At 38.3% G+C, this 25225-nt stretch overlaps 1 protein-coding gene across 1 annotated transcript in view; it reads left to right on the top strand.

Moving 5' to 3' along the window:
• The window catches only part of nomo (nodal modulator), a 36827-nt gene that overhangs the window by 10124 nt on the left and 1478 nt on the right, over window positions 1-25225 (top strand). Inside the window, exons 10-29 of the mRNA XM_056233555.1 lie at window positions 225-330; window positions 479-629; window positions 6791-6962; window positions 7049-7190; window positions 7278-7409; window positions 8867-9003; window positions 9122-9209; window positions 9287-9350; window positions 9511-9606; window positions 9720-9920; window positions 10805-10887; window positions 12711-12870; window positions 14002-14128; window positions 14244-14357; window positions 16451-16578; window positions 17334-17475; window positions 17587-17670; window positions 18989-19099; window positions 19180-19281; window positions 19453-19572. Coding sequence (XP_056089530.1) covers window positions 225-330; window positions 479-629; window positions 6791-6962; window positions 7049-7190; window positions 7278-7409; window positions 8867-9003; window positions 9122-9209; window positions 9287-9350; window positions 9511-9606; window positions 9720-9920; window positions 10805-10887; window positions 12711-12870; window positions 14002-14128; window positions 14244-14357; window positions 16451-16578; window positions 17334-17475; window positions 17587-17670; window positions 18989-19099; window positions 19180-19281; window positions 19453-19572 — 2460 coding nt within the window. The remainder of the gene's footprint in view (window positions 1-224; window positions 331-478; window positions 630-6790; window positions 6963-7048; window positions 7191-7277; window positions 7410-8866; window positions 9004-9121; window positions 9210-9286; window positions 9351-9510; window positions 9607-9719; window positions 9921-10804; window positions 10888-12710; window positions 12871-14001; window positions 14129-14243; window positions 14358-16450; window positions 16579-17333; window positions 17476-17586; window positions 17671-18988; window positions 19100-19179; window positions 19282-19452; window positions 19573-25225) is intronic.

Genomic DNA, 25225 nt, shown 5'->3' with positions numbered 1-25225 from the left:
CTGCTGTAGGATTAGGATTAGTACTAAGACTTTTGGAAATTTACCACTTGCTTGTGAAAATTGACCCAAAGCAATTAAAAGAACTGTAGTAATGCTTACGTACTGTCTTCAAATGGACATTAAATCATTAATGAACAAAACATTTTTAATTAATTTCATGTATGAAACAATTGCTCAGCAGCCTAACCTTTTTTCTAACATGTTTTTCCTATTTTGTCTCTCAGCCAATATTCCGGGTCATGGGATTCTCTGTGATGGGCAGAGTTCTGAATAGCCCCAATGGAGAGGGTGTTGCAGAGGCTGTAGTTACACTTAACAACCAAATTAAAGGTAACTGTGATGCTACGCTTAAGTAAAATTAACATAATTAGCCATGGGTATACTTCTAAGAACCCAACAATTCATGCTTAATAAACAAATGTATGCTAAATTAACACATTGCATTTATATTTTGCCTCCTCCCTGGTCTCTTTCACAGTGGAAACTAATGAAGATGGTTCATTCCGATTGGAGAATATGACCACAGGCACTTATACCATCAACACGCACAAGGAGCTGATGTTCTTTGAGCCAGTCACTGTGAAGATTGCTCCCAGCACCCCTCAGCTGCCAGACATCATCACTGCAGGGTGAGTATGCTTATAAGAATTGTCCTTAAAGTTGAAGTATGTAATTTCTGTGACATATAAAGCATATTTTCAAATAGGGCTGGGCTTGTATGATGATATACAGGTCCTTCTCAAAAAATTAGCATATTGTGATAAAGTTCATTATTTTCCATAATGTAATGATAAAAATTAAACTTTCATATATTTTAGATTCATTGCACACCAACTGAAATATTTCAGGTCTTTTATTGTTTTAATACTGATGATTTTGGGATACAGCTCATGAAAACCCAAAATTCCTGTCTCAAAAAATTAGCATATCATGAAAAGGGTCTCTAAACGAGCTATTAACCTAATCATCTGAATCCACTAATTAACTCTAAACACCTGCAAAAGATTCCTGAGGCTTTTAAAAACTCCCAGCCTGTTTCATTTTACTCAAAACCGCAATCATGGGTAAGACTGCCGACCTGACTGCTGTCCAGAAGGCCATCATTGACACCCTCAAGCAAGAGGGTAAGACAGAAAGAAATTTCTGAACAAATAGGCTGTTCCCAGAGTGCTGTATCAAGGCACCTCAGTGGGAAGTCTGTGGGAAGGAAAAAGTGTGGCAAAAAACGCTGCACAACGAGAAGAGGTGACCGGACCCTGAGGAAGATTGTGGAGAAGGACCGATTCCAGACCTTGGGGGACCTGCGGAAGCAGTGGACTGAGTCTGGAGTAGAAACATCCAGAGCCACGTGCACAGGCGTGTGCAGGAAATGGGCTACAGGTGCCGCATTCCCCAGGTCAAGACACTTTTGAAACAGAAACAGCGGCAGAAGCGCCTGACCTGGGCTACAGAGAAGCAGCACTGGACTGTTGCTCAGTTTTGCATGTCATTCGGAAATCAAGGTGCCAGAGTCTGGAGGAAGACTGGGGAGAAGGAAATGCCAAAATGCCTGAAGTCCAGTGTCAAGTACCCACAGTCAGTGATGGTCTGGGGTGCCATGTCAGCTGCTGGTGTTGGTGCACTGTGTTTTATCAAGGGCATGGTCAATGCAGCTAGCTATCAGGAGATTTTGGAGCACTTCATGCTTCCATCTGCTGAAAAGCTTTATGGAGATGAAGATTTCATTTTTCAGCACGACCTGGCACCTGCTCACAGTGCCAAAACCCCCGGTTAAATGGTTTACTGACCATGGTATTACTGTGCTCTATTGGCCTGCCAGCTCTCCTGACCTGAACCCCATAGAGAATCTGTGGGATATTGTGAAGAGAAAGTTGAGAGACGCAAGACCCAACACTCTGGATGAGCTTAAGGCCGCTATCGAAGCATCCTGGGCCTCCATAACACCTCAGCAGTGCCACAGGCTGATTGCCTCCATGCCACGCCGCATTGAAGCAGTCATTTCTGCAAAAGGATTCCGGTCCAAGTATTGACTATTGAGTGCATAACTGAACATAATTATTTGAAGGTTGACTTTTTTTATTTGTATTAAAAACACTTCTTTTATTGGTCGGATGAAATATGCTAATTTTTTGAGACAGGAATTTTGGGTTTTCATGAGCTGTATGCCAAAATCATCAGTATTAAAACAATAAAAGTGTACAATGAATCTAAAATATATGAAAGTTTAATTTTTATCATTACATTATGGAAAATAATGAACTTTATCACAATATGCTAATTTTTTTAGAAGGACCTGTACTGTACATTGTTACCACTGTATAAAATGTCTATCATTAGAGATTTTGCTAAATCTTGTACACTCACCGGCCACTTTATTAGGTACACCTGTCCAACTGCTCGTTAACACTTAATTTCTAAGCAGCCAATCACATGGCGGCAACTCAGTGCATTTAGGCATGTAGACATGGTCAAGACAATCTCCTGCAGTTCAAACCGAGCATCAGTATGGGGAAGAAAGTTGATTTGAGTGACTTTGAACGTGGCATGATTGTTGGTGCCAGAAGGGCTGGTCTGAGTATTTCAGAAACTGCTAATCTACTGGGATTTTCACGCACAACCATCTCTAGGGTTTACAGAGAATGGTCCGAAAAAGAAAAAACATCCAGTGAGCGGCAGTTCTGTGGGCGGAAATGCCTTGTTGATGCCAGAGGTCAGAGGAGAATGGCCAGACTGGTTCGAGCTGATAGAAGGGCAACAGTGACTGAAATAACCACTCGTTACAACCGAGGTATGCAGCAAAGCATTTGTGAAGCCACAACACGCACAACCTTGAGGCGGATGGGCTACAACAGCAGAAGACTCCACCGGGTACCACTCATCTCCACTACAAATAGGAAAAAGAGGCTACAATTTGCAAGAGCTCACCAAAATTGAACAGTTGAAGACTGGAAAAATGTTGCCTGGTCTGATGAGTCTCGATTTCTGTTGAGACATTCAGATGGTAGAGTCAGAATTTGGCGTAAACAGAATGAGAACATGGAACCATCATGCCTTGTTACCACTGTGCAGGCTGGTGGTGGTGGTGTAATGGTATGGGGGATGTTTTCCTGGCACACTTTAGGCCCCTTAGTGCCAATTGGGCATCGTTTAAATGCCACGGCCTACCTGAGCATTGTTTCTGACCATGTCCATCCCTTTATGGCCACCATGTACCCATCCTCTGATGGCTACTTCCACCATGTCACAAAGCTCTAATCATTTCAAATTGGTTTCTTGAACATGACAATGAGTTCACTGTACTAAAATGGCCTCCACAGTCACCAGATCTCAACCCAATAGAGCATCTTTGGGATGTGGTGGAACGGGAGATTCGCATCATGGATGTGCAGCCGACAAATCTGCGGCAACTGTGTGATGCCATCATGTCAATATGGACCAAACTCCCTGAGGAATGCTTCCAGCACCTTGTTGAATCTATGCCACGAAGAATTGAGGCAGTTCTGAAGGCAAAAGGGGGTCCAACCCGTTACTAGCATGGGGTACCTAATAAAGTGGCCGGTGAGTGTATATCGCTTTATGTAAATATATATTGACACATCAAAATGGGGCAATTCCAGCATTATTGACGTGACATTGCAGTCATAAGTTGAAATATAAATTTTCAGTTTCAGTTTAAATATAAATATATTCATTTTCAAATCCATTTAATACCCAATATATTGAAACGTCTGTTTATATATCCATAATCCCTTAATAAGGGAGTCCAGACATTCGAAAAATATCAGTCTACACATGCCTTTTATATTTTAGATGAGGGAAATGCGTAACAGACATGAAAAAAAAAAGTTTTAGGTGACAACATATTTTTTATGAATTCTGTGAATTACACTGCGCAAACCAAAAGTAATACTACCCACCGAATGAAGAAGGGTTGACTCTCCACAGAACATAAAATATTCATTTTATTTTATTTTTCATGATCGCATTTATGAGGAAAAAACAATGTTACGGGCGTGACAGTTCGCCGTTACGGACGTGACTGGTCTGAAAGCGGCACTAAACTGCACAGAGACCTCAAGCAGGCATTTAAACCACCAAATATTGAAATCTGCCATACCAGTGTGGTAAGATTGCATAATTAATCAACTTTATTATACTAAATCGCTCTATTTCAAATGGTTATGGATTATTTCTCATATTGACAACCGTGTCACCTTGTTGTTCAAGATTCAATATAGAGACCATGGTTTTCCTACCAACAGAACTGCTAGCTAAAATACATTGACAAATATTAATGTTTAACATATAGGAGTTCAAATCGCAGGTTACCTCTATAGTCAGGTGAACTGATTGACACTTGTCTGTAGGTGTGACTCACAACAGTTTTGTGTCTAAGTGATCGCACTGTTTTCAACCAGTTTGTGCAGTTCAAAGCACAGTCGCGAGTCAAAATTATCATATTTTATTTTGTGTAAAAATGATTGCAATATTATTATTGTTTTGTCAGCTTGATCACAAGATTATGATGAATATTCATGTTTTAACCAAGAGGTGAAAACACGACATCCCATGAGGGAAGTGTCCTATGAGACACAATGCTCTTCTGTAAGTTGTACTGTAGGCTATCATATACTTTCTGATGTTCGTATTATATTAGGATTACTTTTAGCTGTGTAAGAAACTGAGCTAGTTAATACTCTGCCAAGAGCAAATGCAAAAGTGTCTCGCTTATAATAAACCCATTCAACGTATAGTACTGGGCACATTCTTGGACATAAAACACCACAGCTGTTTGAGGCTGTCTGCACTGTACACATGAAAGGAAACATTATAAAAATTGTACATTTGTCTTTCTGAACAGGTGCATAACTATGCTGTTTGGTATTAATGCATCCATTATAGCATGTACCATTGCAATGCCCCATTCGCTTTGATGTGGTCATGACCTGTTTAATCAGAGCTAAATGTCTTTTCCCATGTAACACATCAGCCATGGTCCCACACCGGCTAAACACCCTCTGGCTCCGCCTACTACAGTAGCCACGCCCCAAACTCTCGCTATACTGTAGGTTAAGCTATAAAGAGACTGACAGATCTGAGTAGACTGCTCTCAATCTTTTGATGGTGGCTGCTGGGAGGCTCAAAGTTTACACTTTTGGGGCAGAAGATAAACTCAGGAATGGCATACTAACTGTAGTCAATGAACAATAATCCTGGTTAAGAGAATGTATTTTAACATTAAAGTGTCCCTATTATGCTAAAAAAAAATTTAAAGTTTCCTAATGTTGTTTTGGAGTCTCCTACAACAGGTTTACATGCATCAAAGGTCAAAAAACTGTTTCATTTCCTCATAATATACATTTACACATCACCACATTTTCAATGATTCTCAAACGACTGGTCAGATGAATCAGTCTCTCTAAATCCCTCCTTTCCAAGAGCCTGCTCTGCTCTGATTGGCCAGACAGCTCAGTCTGTTGTGATTGGTTTACTGCGTACAGCGCGCGCGTCTAAAACAAAAACCCCCATTGCCATAACAACGTCAGCTGTCCTGAGGCTTCCTACACCGTAAACTAAACACAGTAATTAACAATGACGTTGAATAGACCATATCAATCCGACCGCAAGTCCGATGATGAAACATTGAAAGAACTAGTTATTCAACCCAAACCTCCATCTCAAACCTCAAACTCAAGCAGGATGTTTCTCAGTGATATACACTACTCAGTTTGAGGTACATTATGAGATGTCACTATCAGCATTAACAAGTGCATGTCCATCAACAAACTCATTATTTTACTTGTACTAATTTATTTACCGAATTTTTCTAATATATTGTGGTGAATATGTGGAAACTGTATCAATATAACAGTGCATGTATGCAATCAATGTATTAGCCGAGCTCTAGCATGAATGACTGATGTAACAAACGTTGGTAAAACAAATCTTGCTTCATGCTTTATATTTCCTCAAAGTAGTGAGAACGACAGACAATCTGCATTAATAGACACAGTTTTAGGTAATAGTGGCCCACAACTGATTAGCAGAAGTATTTCAGTAAGACCGTAATAATGTGAGTTAACCAGTTAGCAAGAGACCTACACAATATAAAACTCAAAACTAAGTTTTTTGAACACCATCTTTCAAGAGCAAGCGGTTTGCTAATCCTGCATTGAACTCCGAGATTTGAGAAGCAGTCGTCAGTAAAATAAAGGGAACACAGCAAAAGTTTAGGTTTATACTGCTGTGGTATATCGTGGCAAAGATGAATTTTAACCACGGATTCTTCACATGCTCGTCCTTGGGCAGTCAAAAAAACTGGCTTTACCGTCACATTGTAGAGCACAGCGCCGTCTTCTCGACATGAGTTTGAAGTTTTCCCTGGTGTCTGCGCGCGCAATAAGTGGGCGGGCGATATGTTAATGTTTCATCTTGACGTCACAACGAAACGACTTATGACTCATTTGAAAAACGATTAATTTCATTGACTCAGTCGACTCTTACTTTTGAAAGATAATAACTTTATATACGGTGCACTTTCAGATTTAAAACTTTGCAGGGTGTTTTCGTTCACTTAGAGCTATGTTACACACTACATGAAAGGTCATTTTCAAAAATCCATAATAGGGGCCCTTTAAATATCTTACATACTTCACCTTTAAAAAGAAGTTCCAGCCAGAAAACTGTGGTCAGAGGAAGAACAAGGACTTTAGGTCTCTGCCCTGTAGTTTGAGGCGTCCGCTTGAATCGGATTGATAAAAAAAATCTGCCCCCACTTTGTCATTTTCAGGTTCAGCGTGTGTGGTCACATCTTAGTCACCCGTCTTCCTGAGACTGTTAAACAGCTTGGGCACTACAAAGTTACTCTCTCGGCCCAGGATCAGGGCTTTTTCCGCACAGTTGAAAGTGATAGTCATGGAGCATTCTGCTTTCAAGTCAAACCAGGGGACTACAGCCTGCAGGTAATGATAATTTCTATTGTAACGTCACTTGACTTTTAAAGTTATTGTAGTTGCACGTTAATTAAATGTTGTGTGCTGTACTGCAGGTGACCCTCCCTGAAAGTGACGTAAAAGCTGGGCTCGCTCTTCAGCCATACTCCCTCGATATTTCACTGGTGGACCATCCTATCACCGATCTTCTCTTCACTCAGTTCATAGCATCTGTCTCTGGCTCTGTGTCCTGTCTTGGTGAGAGATTTTTTCATGCCCGCTATCAAATTCGATTGGATACGTGTGTTTTCTGTTTTTGTCTCAATGATTGAATTGTGCCATCAGTGGCATGTGGAGATCTGACAGTCACCCTTCAGCCTGTGAGCAGACAGGGAGAGAGGCAGAACCTCCAGTTGTCTGGCAGCAGTGAAACTCTCAGCTTTACTTTCAATAATGTGCTGCCCGGCAAGTACAAAGGTAAGCACTTTTTGCCCTGTTTTGATTTTAATGAGCAATAGAGACTATTAAAAGGATTATTAAATATGTATGCAAATAGTTTTAGCCGAGTAAACGTGTTCAGTCACCGTTTGTTGGGCCGTGGAATGTCTGAGAAGCGACATACTGCAATCTGGTGATTTTACCTTGTGTTGGTCGAAGTCTGTTGGTGCAGTGTGAATTGGTCTTAAAGGGTTAGTTCACCCAAAAATGAAAATTATGTCATTAATTACTCACCCTCATGTCGTTCCAAACCCGTAAGACCTTCGTTCATCTTCGGAACACAAATGAAGATATTTTTGATGAAATCTGAGAGCTTTCTGTCCCTCCATTGACAGCAACGTCATTGCAACTTTCAAGGCCCAGAAAGGTGGTAAAAACATTGTTAAAATAGTCCATGTGACTACAGTGTTTCAACCTTAATATTATGAAGTGACGAGAATACTTTTTGTGCGCAAATAAACCCCAAAATAACGACTTTATTCAACAATCTATTCTCCTATTCTGTAGTGTAAACAGTGCAGCGCTTCTGGGTTCTACGTCACACACGTCAAAACACATCACCAGCCTCGGGCAATAGTGAGCCTACGTTCTGACGTAGAACCCAGAAGTGCTGCTCAGTATGGCTCAGTCTGTAGCACTGTTGCCACACAGCAAGAAGTCCCCCACTGTGTGTGTTTGTGTGTGCGCGTGCGCACTGGGGTTGCACAAGTCAAAAAGGGCATTCGGCGTAAAAGCTCTGTTAAATAGATGTGCTGATTATTTTGCTGTGGCGACTCCTAACAGGGAGCAGCTGAAAGAGAGTAAAATTAATAAGATTATTAAATCTGGTCTAGTTATAGTACTTTATAACAAAATATATGCTAATTTTAAAAATAATAGTAGTGATAATTAGCGATGTGCAGAGAAGCCAATATCTGTATCTGTTGAAATGGCAAAATTATTTGTATCTGTATTCGGATAAAATCAGATGTGGTTTGGCCTTAAACCAGAAGTTTGTCCAAACTATATGAAAAGCCCTTTTTAAATTCCCTTTGTAGTTAATTTACAAAAGTATTTTTTTCATTACAAAATTTCTCTAAATATGTTTTAATGAAAACAATAAAACTAAATGTTAAACGCTCTTTAGTAGAGAGTGTCATTTACGTGTGGGACATGTTCCCATCAGTTTTTTGCCAAATTGCAGTTTTGCCCCCACCACTTTTTAAAAGCCATTGATAAAAAATTGTTTGCGGAATCCATCTAACACAAAATACATTTGTGCCGCTTTTCCATTTTCCATATATGCATATGCTTGTATGTTTATAATTATGTTGAAGTTTAATTATATTGCAATATATTATAGATTAATCATATTATGATTTTTGGAAATTGTGCAGCCTTTCAGCAGTATAGAAATTCAGTTTAAGAAAAAGATTAACAACCTCTGGTTATCACAGTGTCTATCACCCAAGAAGAGTGGTGCTGGAAGCATAAGTCAGTGGAGATCGATGTACTTGACTCACATGTAGAAGGAGTGGAGTTCAGACAAACTGGATACTTGCTGCGCTGCTCACTGTCCCATGCCATTACTCTGGTGAGGCCTGAAAAAAATCAATATTTAATGATGACTGAACACATAGTTGCCAGAATACGCTGTTACTAGTCTAAAATGGTAATGATGATTATGATGCATTATTTGTCTATAATTTTAGGAATTTTTCCAAGATGGCAGTTCACCAGAAAACGTTGGCATTTACAATCTGTCCAAAGGAGTCAATCGCTTCTGTCTGTCCAAACCAGGTGAGCTCAGTCTTTCCTTCAGTTTTGTTGAAGTTTATAGAGGCTAAAGTACTTAACATATTTATTTTCAATCTAAGGTGTTTATAAAGTGACTCCACGTTCTTGTCACCAGTTTGAACAGGATTACTACACCTACAACACGTATGTGACTGCCGGTGCCAAGCTTTTTATTAAAATCAAAGTAGTTCCCACTGCTTTTTATATCCTTTGATCCGGTTCTTGTGAAGTGTTTGCTTGTTGTGTGACATTATTGAAGGAAGTCTAATCTACACTGTTTTTTTTTTTTCATCATGTTCCTTAGGTCTGCTCCAAGCATCTTAACCCTGACTGCTGTCAGACACCACATGACAGGACTAATCACCACTGATAAGATGCTGGATGTCACGGTCACCATCAAGTGAGTGCGGCGGAACATTATTGCATTTCTAAAAGTATAAAGCAAGTCTGTCTGTTGCTTTTTTAACAGGTTAAAGGTTAAATCCCTGTATTCTTTGTTTTTTATTTTGGCAGATCTTCCATTGAGAGTGAGCCTGCTTTGGTTCTGGGGCCCCTGCGCTCAAACGAGGAAGAGCGAAGAGAGCAGCAGCTTCTGGAAATAGCTGCCCGCAGGAAGGAGAGGGAAGAAAGAGCAGAGGAGAAGAGCCTTCCTGTGGAGGAAAAACCAGATGAACTCCATGAGCCATTCCACTATGAATTCTCCTATTGGGCAAGGTAAGATCTTTTGAGGAGTGTTTACTATAATTTTTCACTTCTGTCTACCAGTTTAAAGCCCAGGTATGTTTAATTTTCCATGTTCCGAGCCTTTCAAAGTATGCTCATTTGGCAGTTAGCACGGAAAGACACATTCAACATCTAGTGGACTTTGTTTTTTAAGCGCTGGTCATGGAAATTCTCAATAGAAATAAAACCTACTAAATCTGACTTCTCCACCAAGGACAATTAAAAAAACTTCCAGCTGTTAATATAATAAAATAATATACAATAGTATACTACAGTATACTGAGGGAATTCCCTGAATACTTACAATACAATACAATACTTCCCTGAAGTATGGTGTCGGCTTCACTACTATCTATCACTACCTCAATCACACATGAGCACACAGGTCTTTCGCATCTATACACTCTCACCGTCCTTCTCAGGTGTATGCTGGTCCGACACAGGATCATTAATACTAACTCAGTATCACAGTCTCACCCCGAGGGCGGCTTTATAGTCTTCCAACACTATCACTGTCTCTATGGTGGTCTTTTGAGCGTATAATCTTTAGTACTTCTATTCCTCAGCTGTACAACATATATCTGACACGACTCCCAAGTTGCTCTTTGCAGGAATAAAGTTTTATTCATGGCCGAGGAGTTCTCTGACCACAACAAAAAGATACATGTGCATTTAAATCTTACAGTTGACTAACAATCAATATCACTCAAGTCTTCTTCACTGTGATTTGTTCTGGTGATTACTAGTTTAAAAATGATCTAAGCCAAACATATGACTGTTAGTTCTACTGTATTAAGTACTTTTTTGGTAAGTTTGGTACCAGTCATGAATTTCTTGGTATTAATTTTATATCTTGACTGTGTTGGTTATTTCAGGGCTGGGGAGAAGATCACAGTCACACCTTCATCCAAAGAATTTCTGTTTTACCCTCCTGAAGTAGAGGCTACAATCACTGGAGGTTAGAGTGCAGTACAAACTTCTGAACCCTTTTTTAAGCTTTTTATATTATGATAATAGATGCATTTTGTGTCCAAGCACTTTCACAACAAATACAAAACAAATTGGAGAAGTTCTATTCACACAAAGGGTGGAATTAATATTTGTCAAGCTACATCAAAAGCACATCCACATTTATACATAAGGGTGACACTGACTGACAACCGAATTCATGGGGTTCATATCAGTACAAAAAATGAGGCAACCTACACTTTCAGAAAAAAATTGCAAAATGAACCTTTAGGGGAACAAAAGCTGTCTGGGACAGTACCCGTATAGGAACAACTTTACCCCAAAACAGTGAGTAAATGATGACACGTTTTTTTTTAATCCCTTTAAAGTCCCTGTAAAGTCAAAAATAAGTATGTTTTGAGTTTGTCACACCACAGAAAAATGTGTTATTAGACACCCAGCCAAATTTGAATGATAAAAAACGCCAGCAAGTACATAAAATAAGCTATCAAAATCTTGAAAAAATGAGCAGTATTCTCTGCTCTCAAACGCTGGGGGCGTGTCCACTGGCTGCGCTGAAACCACGCCCACTCGCGGGAAAGCTGCCGTCGCCACACTGAATCATAGACTGAACTCTACAGCCGGAATGGATGCTCGCACGGTGGGCACGCACTGCCAATGATGGCACCAGTTGTCGGTGCGACGGGAGGATGATGGCCGAGACGGGAGTCGGTTCGGCCCCATTCACCAGTAACAGCGGATTATCAGTGAATCCCAGTTGTCTCCGACGAAAGTTTATAAAACTATCCCGTGTAAAATGATCACTTACAGAGGCGGGTTTTGGCGGTGATCCTCAGCTCTCCATCAAGGTTGGGTCTTCACAAAATGAATCCACTTCTTCTTGATGTAATCGTTTTTCGGAAATTTAAAAAAGGACACCGATCTGTTTTGTACGTGATCCGGTGATCGCATTCAGGTAGTACGCATTTCCGTGACGATGGCATAGCTAGCTAGCAATCTGTATGCTGTGTTACTAATAATAGTACTGACAGTAACTCGCGATTGAGCGCCAAACTGAAGTGAATGTGCTCTATTGTTAGGGGAGCGGCCAGCCTCAGTGGCCTCAGTGCGTCATCAAGTAGGGGCGTGTCCAGGAGCTCAGGGGCTCCAGTGCGTCATCGAGCCCTGTTTTAGCCCCGCCCAGAAAATCCGGAAAATAGCAATGGTGAAAAACTGTTTAACGGTCTAACTCCACAATTCAGTAATTCACAGTTCACAGTCTCTGTAATATGTTTTAGCAATACATTTCTAACATTTATAATGTGTTTAGAATTTTTTTTTGAAATTGCCTTTACAGGGACTTTAAGGGTGCATTTTACTAAGAGTAAAGAGTGAGAAACTACGCAAATTCAAAAACACCTCGATTAGCTGGTTCAGGATGTAGTTAGAACTAAGCTCTGTAGGAAAATGGCCCTCCTAAAGCAGGTTTGGACACACCTGATGTAAGGCCAAGACAAGGTATAGGGGCTTATGAGAACTATAAATTGTTGTTGATGGTATTAATTGGGGTTTTAGTAAATTCAACATGAAAAATGACATTTGGATATTACTTGGTGTGTTCAACTCGTATATCTGAAATATTGATAAATCGGTTTTGTAAAAAAGTATTTTCACTCTCTTTCAACCCATGGGTCTATCATGGAATGTAAGACACTTCTTCCATATGTGCGTCTCATAGTGAAATGCCTCACTAATGTACCACAGAAAACCGGGTTACAGTTTTACCCCAGTTTATTATATCTAAACCTGTAATACAATCCTTTGTTCTGACAGAGAACTGTCCAGGTCAAATGGTGGAGATTGCTGGCAGGGCAGGGCTGTTCCTCACGGGGCAAGTGTCGCCAACACTGGAGGGTGTGGAAATCTCCATTAAGGAGAGTGGAACTACTAACCCTCTCATTACAGTTCTCACGGATGAAACCGGATCCTACAGGTATCTGACCTTATTCACGAACATACCGCATTCATTTATTTAATAGCTCACTTATCTATTTATTTAAAGCTGCAGTCTGGCGTTTTTCCTCTTTGTCGCCATCTCTGTTCGAAATCTGCAATTGCAGTCATTTGCGGAATTATCAACTTTACGTGAGTTGTACTTCAACACCCTCGACTCGACACGGCACAGCGTGGATGAACACAATGTTTGAGGAGAGTGTGCAGCTGTCAGTCACCGCGCCGGTGTGGACACTGTCATTCAGAATCACAGATTATTCTTTTTGGAAGTGTGACCAACATAAGAATTTTCACCGGAAAATTCATCTGAACTAGTAAGAAACATCCACCTTTGTTCTGGTTCTGACATTGCAGTAAATCGCGCTGATTAAATCTTAACAATCGCTTATAAGTTATCACACAAAACCGTGCAAATTATACTTTGTTCTCAAATTGTTAATGTTAACAACGTCAGCAAGCATTGCGTGACTACATGTAATGTCCTTCCGATATGTATCCTTGTTTTCGCATGGGTCCGGTTGCAGTCTCTTCTTTCTGTAGTCACTCCGAAGTCCGAACGAAGTCTTTTGCATTTTACAACAGGTGAATCTCTAGTTGTCACTGGTGATTGTCGTTTGAACCTTTCTGGATCCGCCATCAAATTGATAAGTTTAATTATATCAAGTGCTGTGAGAAAATACTATAAATCTCCACCTCCAGCATCCTCACACGCAACATAGCCTACTAGCCGAGACTCCTTCTTTATGTGTACAGATGTGACGTAATGACGCAAAGACATGCTCGAATCTCCCGCGGAAATCCACCAGTACCACTGGAATTAAAAACATTATTGCAAGCTTACCGCTTTGAATCGAGCTACGGCAAGCAGATAGTGTTGAACACTGGCTGGTTATGTATTTTCTCAAATATGTATTTTGGATCATTTTTAACCCAAAAAAAGCTACGGACTGCAGCTTTAATAATGCATATTAGCGTAAAAGTATGGTTTAGAATGTGAATAACTATTGGCATATTTAGAAATTAAGTGCAGTCATTGTGGCTGAAAACGTAAGTGCACTCTAGCGTTCTAATCAATAAAAAATGAAAACTCCCTTTTTCCCTTTGAAACCAGTGTTGGACCCCTACATAGTGACTCTCTGTATGACATCAGTGCCAGTAAAGAGGGTTTTGTCCTGACTCCAGTGGAGGGAAAGACAGGAGACTTCAAAGCGTTTGCCTTGGCAGGGGTCACTTTTGAGGTTAGTGTCATATTATCGTCTTCTCATAAGCTTAGTTGATCACATTTCATCTTGTATTTTTATTTCTAGGAAACAAATGGTTAATTTTGTTCAAGATTTTTTTCTTGCCCCTCAGATAAAGGCAGAGGATGGTGTTCCTCTCTCAGGGGTTCTGCTGTCTCTCAGTGGAGCCAGCTTCCGCTCAAACTTACTCACTCAGGACACTGGCCTCCTCACCTTCAACAACCTGGTACTGTCTTTTCAGTGACTATGTTCATCTTTTTGATGTGTCAATCACATTGGTGTAGAAGTTTATACAGAAAAAAATTACAGTTTTTTTCAGAACCAAATATTCTGTCATTGTTTCCCTGGGGCTGTGTGATTAATCATAATTGATTTTTGAATTTGACGATTATGAAAACAAGATAATCAAGGTAAAATTATTATTGTGCCACATTCCATCCAGTGCACCTTCCTTTCATTCACAGTGGTGTGCTTTCGTTCCTCCCTAAAAAACCAAGCTTATCATCTAAATCAGCCAAATACGTGAGTGTTGTAAAATGCAGTCTACTGTTGCTAAACTGTGGGATGGGTTTTATATTAAACCGTGTTATTAAAAGCACATTAAGCCGCAAAAGAGACACTGTTCCCCAGGCGGCTTTCTGTGTGTGTGCTCCGAGTCAGAGCCAAACGCGGATAAGCAAGTGGGTTTCGGATACACGCCTAAACACGTGTGTAAGAGTATATTGGATCCGTGCATTAGCTCTTAAAGTGACAGAAGTCTAATATACCTTCTGTAGTCTGTCATTAAAGGGGTCATATGATGCTATTTTCAAAGTTCATTATTTTGTATATTGGATGTAATAGAATATGTTAACATGCTTTAATGTTAAAAAAATATTTTTTTTTTTTCACATACAGTACATTATTGTAGCTCCTCTATGCCCAGTCTTTTTAAAACGTATCAATTTCTACAAAGCCCCTCCTTCCGAAAAGCGTAGTGTGCTCTGATTGGCCAGCTGACCCGAAGCATTGTGATTGACTGAACACCTCAAGCGTTGTCGAGCTTCCAAAGCAATTATGAAGACCGTTAATGATGTCGTCAGTTTTATCATATCATCTGATACTCGTATCTATTTGAAGTACACAGTTCAACTGAACTAGGTGTAATTAACTTTCCATTTATGTCGTTCCAAATCTGTCTGACTTTCTTCTGTAGAACACAAAAGATTTTTTTTTTTTTTTTAAGTTTTTGTCCATACAATGAAAGTCACTGGGGTTGAAAACATTGACTTTTAATGCATGTAAAAAAAAAAAAAAAAAAAGAGAGAGAGTGAGAAATATATATATATTAGGGTTGTCAGTTAAACGCGTTATTAACGGCGTTAACGCAAACCCATTTTAACGGCGTTAATTTTTTTATCGTGCGATTAACGGCCTTTTTGGCCAAGCAAACTTTGTAGTTTTTTTTCACATGCTTTTGCAACAGGACGCGGCATGCGCGGTGCTGCGCTATGAAACCCATTCATTTCAATGGCTTGCGCCGCGCGAGGACGTTTTGAAAGCGCAAGCGCAAGCGCAAGCGCAAGCGGATCTAGCTAGACCGGAAACAACAACAGGCACGCCGCACACACTCGTTTGGGCTTGCGAGCCAGCCAAATAGTAGGTTAACGTTACGTTTGGAGTGGATGACGAGCGCGAGACGCCGAAATGGATGCCAATAAGATTCTGAATGGAAAGTTTACTTTTAAAAAGTTGCCAAATGGTCCCATTGACAAGACCAAAGTGATCTGTTTGTTTTGTTGTTGTGAACTGAGCTATCATCATCGCAGCACGTCCAGTCTGAAATACCACTTGATAATGGCCAAGCACACACACACACACACACACACAGCTGATGCGAATTCTCCGCCCCCTCGTCAATATCAGGACCTCGTCAGTATTTCTTTCACCCTTTTATTGATGGACAGTGTTACATTGTGTGAGAGATTATTTGCTCCAAGTGAGAATGTTAGTGTGAAATTGAACACAGTATATGCCAATGTTGTTTTCAATAAAAAACATTTGCACAAAGCAAGCCGATCCACTTTTCCATGTTGATAAGAGCATTAAAATGAGAAAAAATAATGGGACAAAAAAAAAAATCAAGAGACATTTAGAATAGATAATAATGTGCGATTAATTGTGATTAATCGCGAGTTAACTATGACATTAATGCGATTAATCACGATTAAATATTTTAATCGTTTGACAGCACTAATATATATATATATTTAGTTCCACAAAAAACATATTTAAAATGAAATACCTAGATTTTCTTAATCTCTCCTCCCTCCATTTCAGAGTCCTGGCCAGTACTATTTCAAGCCCATGATGAAGGAGTTCCGCTTTGAGCCCTCGGCACAAATGATCACAGTAGAGGAAGGACAGGTCCTCCATATTCCTATCACTGGCTTCAAAACTGCATACAGGTCAGCAGTTCACAAGTGTTACAGTCTGCACTGGCAGTAAAAATGCTTAGTACAAAGCAGCATATATATGCATACAGTATTTCGCAAAAGTCACGTTTTGTGCGTGTAACTGTGCACGTTAGTATTTTCACTAGGGGAAAAAATGGTTTTATGCCATTTATTTATATCTTTTGCTGTAGTGTGTCAGTAGGAAATATCAGTTTACATTTCCAAACATTCCTTTTGTCATTATTTGTAATAATCCAGTGAGATATTTGTATGCACAAGGAGTCTGAAAACAGCCGGTATGCTCCACACGGAGATCTGATCTCACCATCATAGTCTGTCTGTGATTCCATGAAAAAAACTGAGACTAAATCGAGAAGAACTTCGGCAACATCTCCAAGACGCTTGAAGAAACCTTCCTGCAAAGCTACACTACTGTGAAAAGTTGTAGGCACTTGTGTAAAAATGCTATAAAGTGTGGATGCTTTCAAAAGTACTGTCATAAATAGATTTTATTCATCAAATAACTTCTGTTAACTAAATCAAATCAATATTTGGTGTGACCACCCTTTGCATTTAAAACCGCTTTTGTCCTTGATACACTTGCGCATAGTTTTTCAGGTAGCTTTGCAGGCAGGTTTCTTCAAGCGTCTTGGAGACGTTGCCGCAGTCTGTCTCAGTTTTTTCCTGTTTCTAAATGTAATTTTCTAAACGTGCTCATTCCGTTGTGAAGTAAATTTTCCACTTGTATATTTTGACATGTATCTTAGCTGCTATGGAACAGTGCAGTCAATAGGTGGTGATGCGGAGCAGGGTGTTTCCGTGGAGGCAGTGGGGCAGGGAGAGTGCAGCATGTACAGTGAGGACACGGTTACTGATGAAGAGGGACGCTTTAGACTCAGAGGCTTGCGGGTAAGACTTTACTTGATTAACTCTTCAGATAAACAATACGACTGGCAAATGTTCACTCAAACTACGTTTTAAGATTCTAAACTAAGCTTGCCTTTCTTTGTTCATTGTCAGCCTGGGTGTAACTACAATATTCAGCTGAGAGAAGAAGGAAATGATCACATAGAGAGAGCATTGCCGCCACACAAAACCATTGAGGTGAGTATTGGAATTTATTGACCTATGGGTTTTTATTTTTTTACACATTTTATCCACATTTTTTCCTACGCCCCATGACACTTTGTGGAAATTATTGGAGGAATTTCCGTTAAAATGTAAACATTCAGCAAAAGGTTCGCTCTATGAATGCCAAAATATGCATTTTCATAAACTGGGTACAATGTTATGACATTATTCAACTCACCCTTCAACCATCAAACATTAAAAGGAAATTTAAAAGTGTAAAAGTATTAACAAGTTGCTACAACAGACCATGAATAACCCCAAAAGATTGATTATTTCCACAGCAATAATACGGACTTGTTAAATATATATGTCTGTACATTGCATTAAAGGTGCATTGTGTAATATTTAAGATGATCTGTTGACAGAAATGCATTATCATATTACATAACTATGTTTTCAGTGGTGAATAAAGACCTTACTTAATGAACCGTTAATGAACTGTTTTTATTACCTTAGAATTTCTATAATTTCATTTCTATCTACATACACCGCGGGTCCCCTTACATTGAATTGCGCCGACATGTTTCTACAGTAGCCCTAAACGGACAAACGCGTTTCGTCACTGTTGTTCTTCATGTAAAGAAGCTAGCTAAAGTCAGCGAATAAAACAGTCACAATGATGAACAAGTAACAATAATATTCGCAATAACATATTGTTTTACTGAGTAAACCTAATTTCTTATTTTATTTTGTAAAGAAACTTACTTACTTCAATCTTGCTTAACTGGCTACTCTCTGCTGTCACAGAAAAAGACATCTTTTCCTGTCGGCCACCGTAACTCGCAACCTCACCAGTAGATGCCACTAAAAATGACACAGTGCACCTTTAATCAAAATTGTTCATTAACTGGAACATTGAGCGATTTAAAGTTTTTAATGTGATTTCAGTCATTTTGATTAAAGCATCCGTGTGAAAACAAACCTGGAAAGAGACGTGAGGATTTGGGGAGGAAAACAAGAGATTCTTTGTGCATTCCAGTGAATTATTCATGGGATATATATAATAAATAAAATCTGGAGATCAGACCATAAATGCGTAGTATATGTTGTCTTTTTTCATACCGTTACAGTGGAATGCAAAAGAAAATAACCAGGAGGAAATGAATGCACAGACTGAAAAGAGCTCTTGCCATAGATATTCTTGTTATACCACATCACATCAAAATACCAAGCGTTACGTTATTCTCCTGACGTCTGAAGGAGATTTTACAGCTCAAACTGACGGCTGTATGCTCGTTTAGGAAAAAGGTGGATATGAAGTTTTCATTTATTTATTTTTTGACTGTTTTAGGTGGGCAACACTGATATTGAAGGAATAAACATAATCGCCTTTAGACAGATCAACCAGTTTGATCTGAGTGGCAATGTCATCACTTCCCCTGATCATCTTCCCACTCTATGGGTAGGTGCAGTAACTCTAAATCTCATTTTTCTCATATTTGATGAAATCTTGAAGTCATTGTTGTTCCTCCCTCTCTAAAGGTGAAGCTCTACAAGAGTGACAATCTTGACAATCCCTTCCAGACTGTGTCTCTAGGCCAGTCCCTGTTCTTCCACTTTGCCTCCCTACCACGTGATGGAGAGGTAGATCATTACTTATCACCTCTATTCCATTTACAATGAGTCTTTTCATCTAAACGACTCCTATTTTTTAGAATCGCTTTCACAATATTCATATTATTCTGCCAGTACTTTCCACCAGCTTAAAAATTGGTCATTTTCTTTAATTAATTTCATTTTATTGTTTTGTTGCAGAGCTATGTGTTGATGCTGCAAACATCACTTTCACACTCCCAGTATGACATCAAACTCCCACAGGTCTCTTTCACGTCCTCTGGTTACCACAAACATGTAACACTAACCTTTAATCCTAAGGTAAGAACCTTTTCGCACAAAACATACATCATTTTATGTTCGATGATGAAAACGTGCTGAATAATTAGATGAATAGATTGTTCATCTACAATTAGTTCATTTGCCGTTTGGTAGAGCTTCACGATTAATCGTTAAAAGATTCACTCACGCGATCTCATTCCTAAATGACAACGATTCGCCTGTGTCTACTTAACCTTTGACAAAATCACATTGGAACATTCAAATCTGCGTCAGCGTTACCACTGAGCCAGAGAGAGCACTTGTCATGTATAGTATAGGTACAGCTTCATAGTCTTTTCAACCATACAGTTTCATTACTTCTATTACAAATATTCATATTATCACAGAAGTAATAGGATAAAACTTTATAGCTCAAAAATATAAACACTGATGTCTAAGGTAGTGATCAAAATAGAGCAAATAAATCACCTTTTGAAAGTAACTTGGCGCTTCAAATAATTGTGGCTACCAGTGACTTAAAAAAAATTATTTCTCATGGTATCATTCTTTAAACCCGAAGAATACCGCCGGACGGCGGTACACCCCGACCGCCCGCGGGCACCACCTAGCTGAATTGAAAAAATTAATAATCATATTTTTCAAAACTACTACCTTGATCAACTCAAAATAGGTGTCATTTGAAAGCTTAGAGTCTGAACTGTACAATGATTGTAGCCAATTTGATTAACTCCTAGTGCTGAGTTATTTGCTGATAAATATAATTTCTTTTTTTCATAATCTATAAAATATTATACTGCAAGTACTGCAATGTGTCAAAAACATCATACAGCTCATGAAACATTCACAGATCGTTGAAAATGGCACATCATTTTTACAGCATATTATTACAATTAAAATGAGCCCAAAATGAACAATCTATTGCGTTGATCACAAGATATTCCTCATGAAGGAACAATTTTAAAAATGCCCATTAGGGGGCGTCAAGGACTGAACAAAAAGGATATCTTGTTTCCAAATGCTGTAACTTTTGATTACTTTTTGTAATCACCACAAAATATAATATAAAATAAATATTTAAAAACAAATATCCAGATGCAGCTCACATGTAGAGGGACTTCACCAAAAAAAAGATTCTTCCTACCTTATTTCCTTCCCGAGTTATTCCATGTCAAATAAGAAAGATGTGCAAAATCAAAACATATATATTTATATACATTTAGTCTTTTATCAGCAGTTTCTCAGCATGAGAATGTCCTAATGTAATGTATATTTTCAAAAAAAAAAAAAAAAAGTGTTCTATCGAACGATACCTACCTTTTGGCTCTCCTTGCTATAGTTTTGGAGTCACGAGTCTTTAGTTTTGTGTGTGTCACTCATAAAAAAACAACTTTAAAAATTCTCTCAGGGCTTAAGGGGTTAAAGAGATTTGTTCAGAAATGCTGATTCATCCAGTATACGAGTCAGTGAATCATTCATTCAAACAGTTTTTTTTTTTAAATAATTCATTTAGATTAATCAAACATTTTAAATAGACTGCAGCAATTAACATTGTCAGAACCTCTAGTAAATTACACGTTATTTTGTTTAGGTGTTTGTTCAGAATCGTGATCTCTCTTTGAAACAAAGAAATCATTTATTCTCAATTTAACCAGATTCGTGCAGATCTAACATTTGATGTGAAAAGGATCTTAATTCTGCATTCCAAAAAGCTGGTCATGAGGTTTTACTAAATAAACACAAAGGGAACATTTAAAGTCATGTTTACTTAACCCTCTGGGGTCTGAGGTGTTTTTGGGGCCATTTGGATGTTCTGTGATGCCCTTACATTTGTGCTTTTTTCAGTTATTTATAAACATGTTAATGGCAAAGGTGTAAATTCACTCTATATAGCACAAACAGGGCTACCATAATCTGTGAGCAACTTGTATGTACATTGTTTGTATTTTTAAGAGAATATTGTTTATGCGTGGTTATTGAAAAAAATTAAAATGAAAGCTGCTGAAATAAGACCACAAAACAAATACTAAATATGTGTCCACAAGACTTTTGACAAATGGATGTTGACGCTTCGAGTTCTGGCTTCAAAATGATCTGAAAATCATCCTTCCTAATCATTCACATAAACCAATAGATTGTTTTAAATTGTGAAAAACATTTTTTTTGTTTGCCAAGGCAATATGCAGATGGGCGGAACGGCCCAACCCCTATCATGAATATTAAGTGGTTCTCAGACAGTGACCCTGCATAATAATGAGCCTTTCATTCAGGGGTGTCACACAAGAAATAATGCAAGGAAAATATATATATATATTGTCATTGCATTCTTTCTTGTATATATATAGCCTAAATATATATATATATATATATATACACACACACACACACACACACATATATATATATATATATATACAAACAATCAAAATATAAATGAAAGCCAAAAGCACATTTTTAGTCATACCTGGAAACAAATTCTAGTCAAATGCTATATGGGCCATTCTACAGAATCTTGAAAAGAAAATAGTCTTTTTCCATAAATGTCTTATAAAGTATTATTTTTTAAAGTAGACCAATACAATAAAAATAAACCAGTCGCATTTCAAAGTCGTTCGCGAAATGACCGCCAGGTGGCGCAAAGGGACATTTATCAAAACGTAAGTGGGGCTAATGTCAATTAACAGTAAGGATGAAATTCTACAAGTTATGGTAATTTGCAAATAAGCCTACAACAAACATTTATTTTTAAACAAATATTTTTAAATATGCAACATGCACGTTTAAACAACAAACAATACAATCTGAACCAGCGCTTCTGCTCCTGTATTGAGACATGCAGCGCGTTGCAGTTACGATCCTGGTTCCAGTGGCCTTAATACATTCACGGCTTTTTAAAATGTCACAAAGCGTTTTGAGATGGTTTTGAATGAAATATTGAAGTTTATAATTAGGGTATTTTGGCACACCACGCCGAGTGGCTATGCATTATTCTAAAATCTGGCTTTATTCTGGCATGTTGAATTAGAGTTTGACAAACGCGGCGGCGCGTTCATTTGAATTTATTTTTCTCATAACAGCTAAAAGAACTTACTGCGTAATTGTTGGTCATACAGATAAGATATCATCTTTTAAAACTGTAAAAGGTCTACTTTTATTCATGTAGGCTAAAGTAGGCCTACACTCACAGGCTAACGACAAAACGTTTTCTCGCTCATGACAAACAAACGTTTGGGCATTTCTCAGTGAGAAAATTCATAGCCGAGCGGTAGAACTGACGGTTCGATCATCAAGATGACACGGGTTCAAATCCCGAACAAACATGGTCTACTGCAAATTTTATATTTATTAATGCAGAGAGATTTGTGTAGCTCTAAAACTCTGTTACACCATACAGTTTTTTGCTTATATTTATAAAATAAAATTACCATGCATTTCCATTTTACACTAAGGAACAATAGTATCCAACAGAACGACTTTGCATCTGTACCAATCGTATGAGGCCAATCGTAATTTCAAAAGCAGTTCTGTAAAAAAAGTAATTTTATATATATAGCCAATATATATATATATTTTTTTTATTAGGCCTATTATTATTATTTTTTTGATTCCCTACAACCTAGAGTTTTTAAAAACATGGTTTTAAGTAAAGTGTGATTTGCCAGGGGGACGGGGATTTCCTTCTGGTCTAAACATCCCTGCTTCTGCTGAATTATTTGAATCCCCACACCCCTCCCTCCACAGCTAATCAATGCTATAGGCTACTTCACCAATAGACCATATCAAATATAAAATAGAGATATGCAACAGAACAAGCACGTTTAAACAACGATAAACAATAAAATCAAAACCAGCGTTTCAGTTGTCCATTAGTTCAAGTGGCCTTAATGCATGCACGGCTTTTCAAAATTTCACAAAGCGTTTTGAGATTATTTTGAATGAAATATTGAAGTTTATAATTAAGTGTTTTGGCAGACCACGCCGAGTGGCCCTATGCATTTTTCTAAAATCGGGTTTTATTCGAACTTTTGCTAACGACAAAAGTTTATCTGTCGTCTCTGTCTCCGGGAACTGCGCGTCACAAAAATGAACCGAAAGCCACTTCAGCTCAGTCACTATAAGAAATCGGCTCTGTCTAATGCCTTTAAATGTCTAAATATTCAGGCTAATAAATGTTATCTGATTATGTAATCCATATGAAAACGAGAGGTACAGAGGATCTACTCAAACATGTAGCCTGTAAGCGCTTCCCAATGAGAAAATGACAAGGGTGAAAATCTCGCTCTAATGAAATGTAGCAGGCTAAATCGCCCTGAATTAAAATGTAAAAACAGATCAAATAATGTATTTGTCGAAATGTTGCGATATTGTTTCATTTAAGTTCATAATTATTCTATAGGCCTACATGTTATTTAATTTAGCAGCATTACCACGAAGCACCGTGGTTCGATATTTATTTGAATAATAAAAAAAATAATAAAAACTTAATTCACAAATTGCATGCCTGGTTGAAAGGATCCAAAGATCCCTGTAGAATTTAATATTAAGTTGAACATTTTGTTCATGACAACAAACATGCGTTTTTTCAGATTATATTTAGTTTTGCTTGGAAAAAGCTGGCCCAAACCAGTTTTATTTCATCAATTATTGAAATAATGAAATATTTAGTAATAAACTTTTATGACAGAAATTTCACTAGGCTACATGTAACTTAAATCATTTAATTCCTTCATTATCAACACTGTCTAGAATAGCGATTTAAGTGTGAATTACGACTTCTCTTTGTGTTAAATCAGCCTCAGACTCCGATAGCCTGTGGGGGGTTGGAGGGACAGTTCAGTGCTGTAGCCTATCGAGCGCGCAGGACAATAGGCCTAGGTGTTAATGTTCCTCTTTCATATGGAGAGCGAGGGAGACTAAATAAACTTGTTAAAAAGAGATTCAGCGCGAGAGAGGCAAAGAAAAACGCATGTTTTAATTTAATTATGTTGCTTTGGACAATTTTCGTTTTGTAGGCCTACTGTTTTAATTGTTTAATGTCATTTATTTGGCAATACAAATTTAAAATGTCGCAAGAATAATATTAGCCTAGTGTTTCTTATTTTGCATCGCAAAAGAAATAAACTCTAAACCCGATGCAACCCTGTTTTAAATAAAAAAAAAACACTTTATTTAAACCTTGAAATGTTCGAACTTGGTTTCAAACTTAAGTAATTTTAGTGTTCTTTTACATTACACAATAATTTAGCAGACTAAAGACGAGCAGACTAATGCACTCGGCTGACAATCTTCCTTCATCAGTTTGTGTCCTTTGTGCAGCGGCTGCGGTTCTACTGGAATGTAGCAAATTTATGTTGTAATGATAATTAAACAAAACTCTTGACTTTAAATAAGTAAACAGTTATAAACAGTTAGCTATTTAAGCATCAAGAAGGTAAAATATAAACGCTGTTGGCCAACATCGGTTAACAACATGTATGCCACATTGAGATTCGATCTCGGGTCGATTGAAGCTCCCTGAAGCTCGTGTTGTTGCGTTGATCACTGAGCCACCGTTTGTACGCTGTTAGAGTTAAAGTCTTATGCTCTTGTAAAGCTTCATTGATGTAGCCTAAATGTTTTTATTGCAATGTTTTATGTTTTCATTATTTATTCAATTTCATTTCAGTATTTCAGCCTAATTTCAGTATTGTGATTA

This window comes from Rhinichthys klamathensis, unplaced genomic scaffold (genome assembly GCF_029890125.1).
Source record: "Rhinichthys klamathensis goyatoka isolate OS25496 unplaced genomic scaffold, OSU_Roscu_1.1 h1tg000372l_1, whole genome shotgun sequence".
Classification (NCBI taxonomy): Eukaryota; Metazoa; Chordata; class Actinopteri; order Cypriniformes; family Leuciscidae; genus Rhinichthys; species Rhinichthys klamathensis.
Note: the sequence above shows the minus strand (reverse complement) of the source record. Positions and strands in the feature narration are given on the sequence as shown.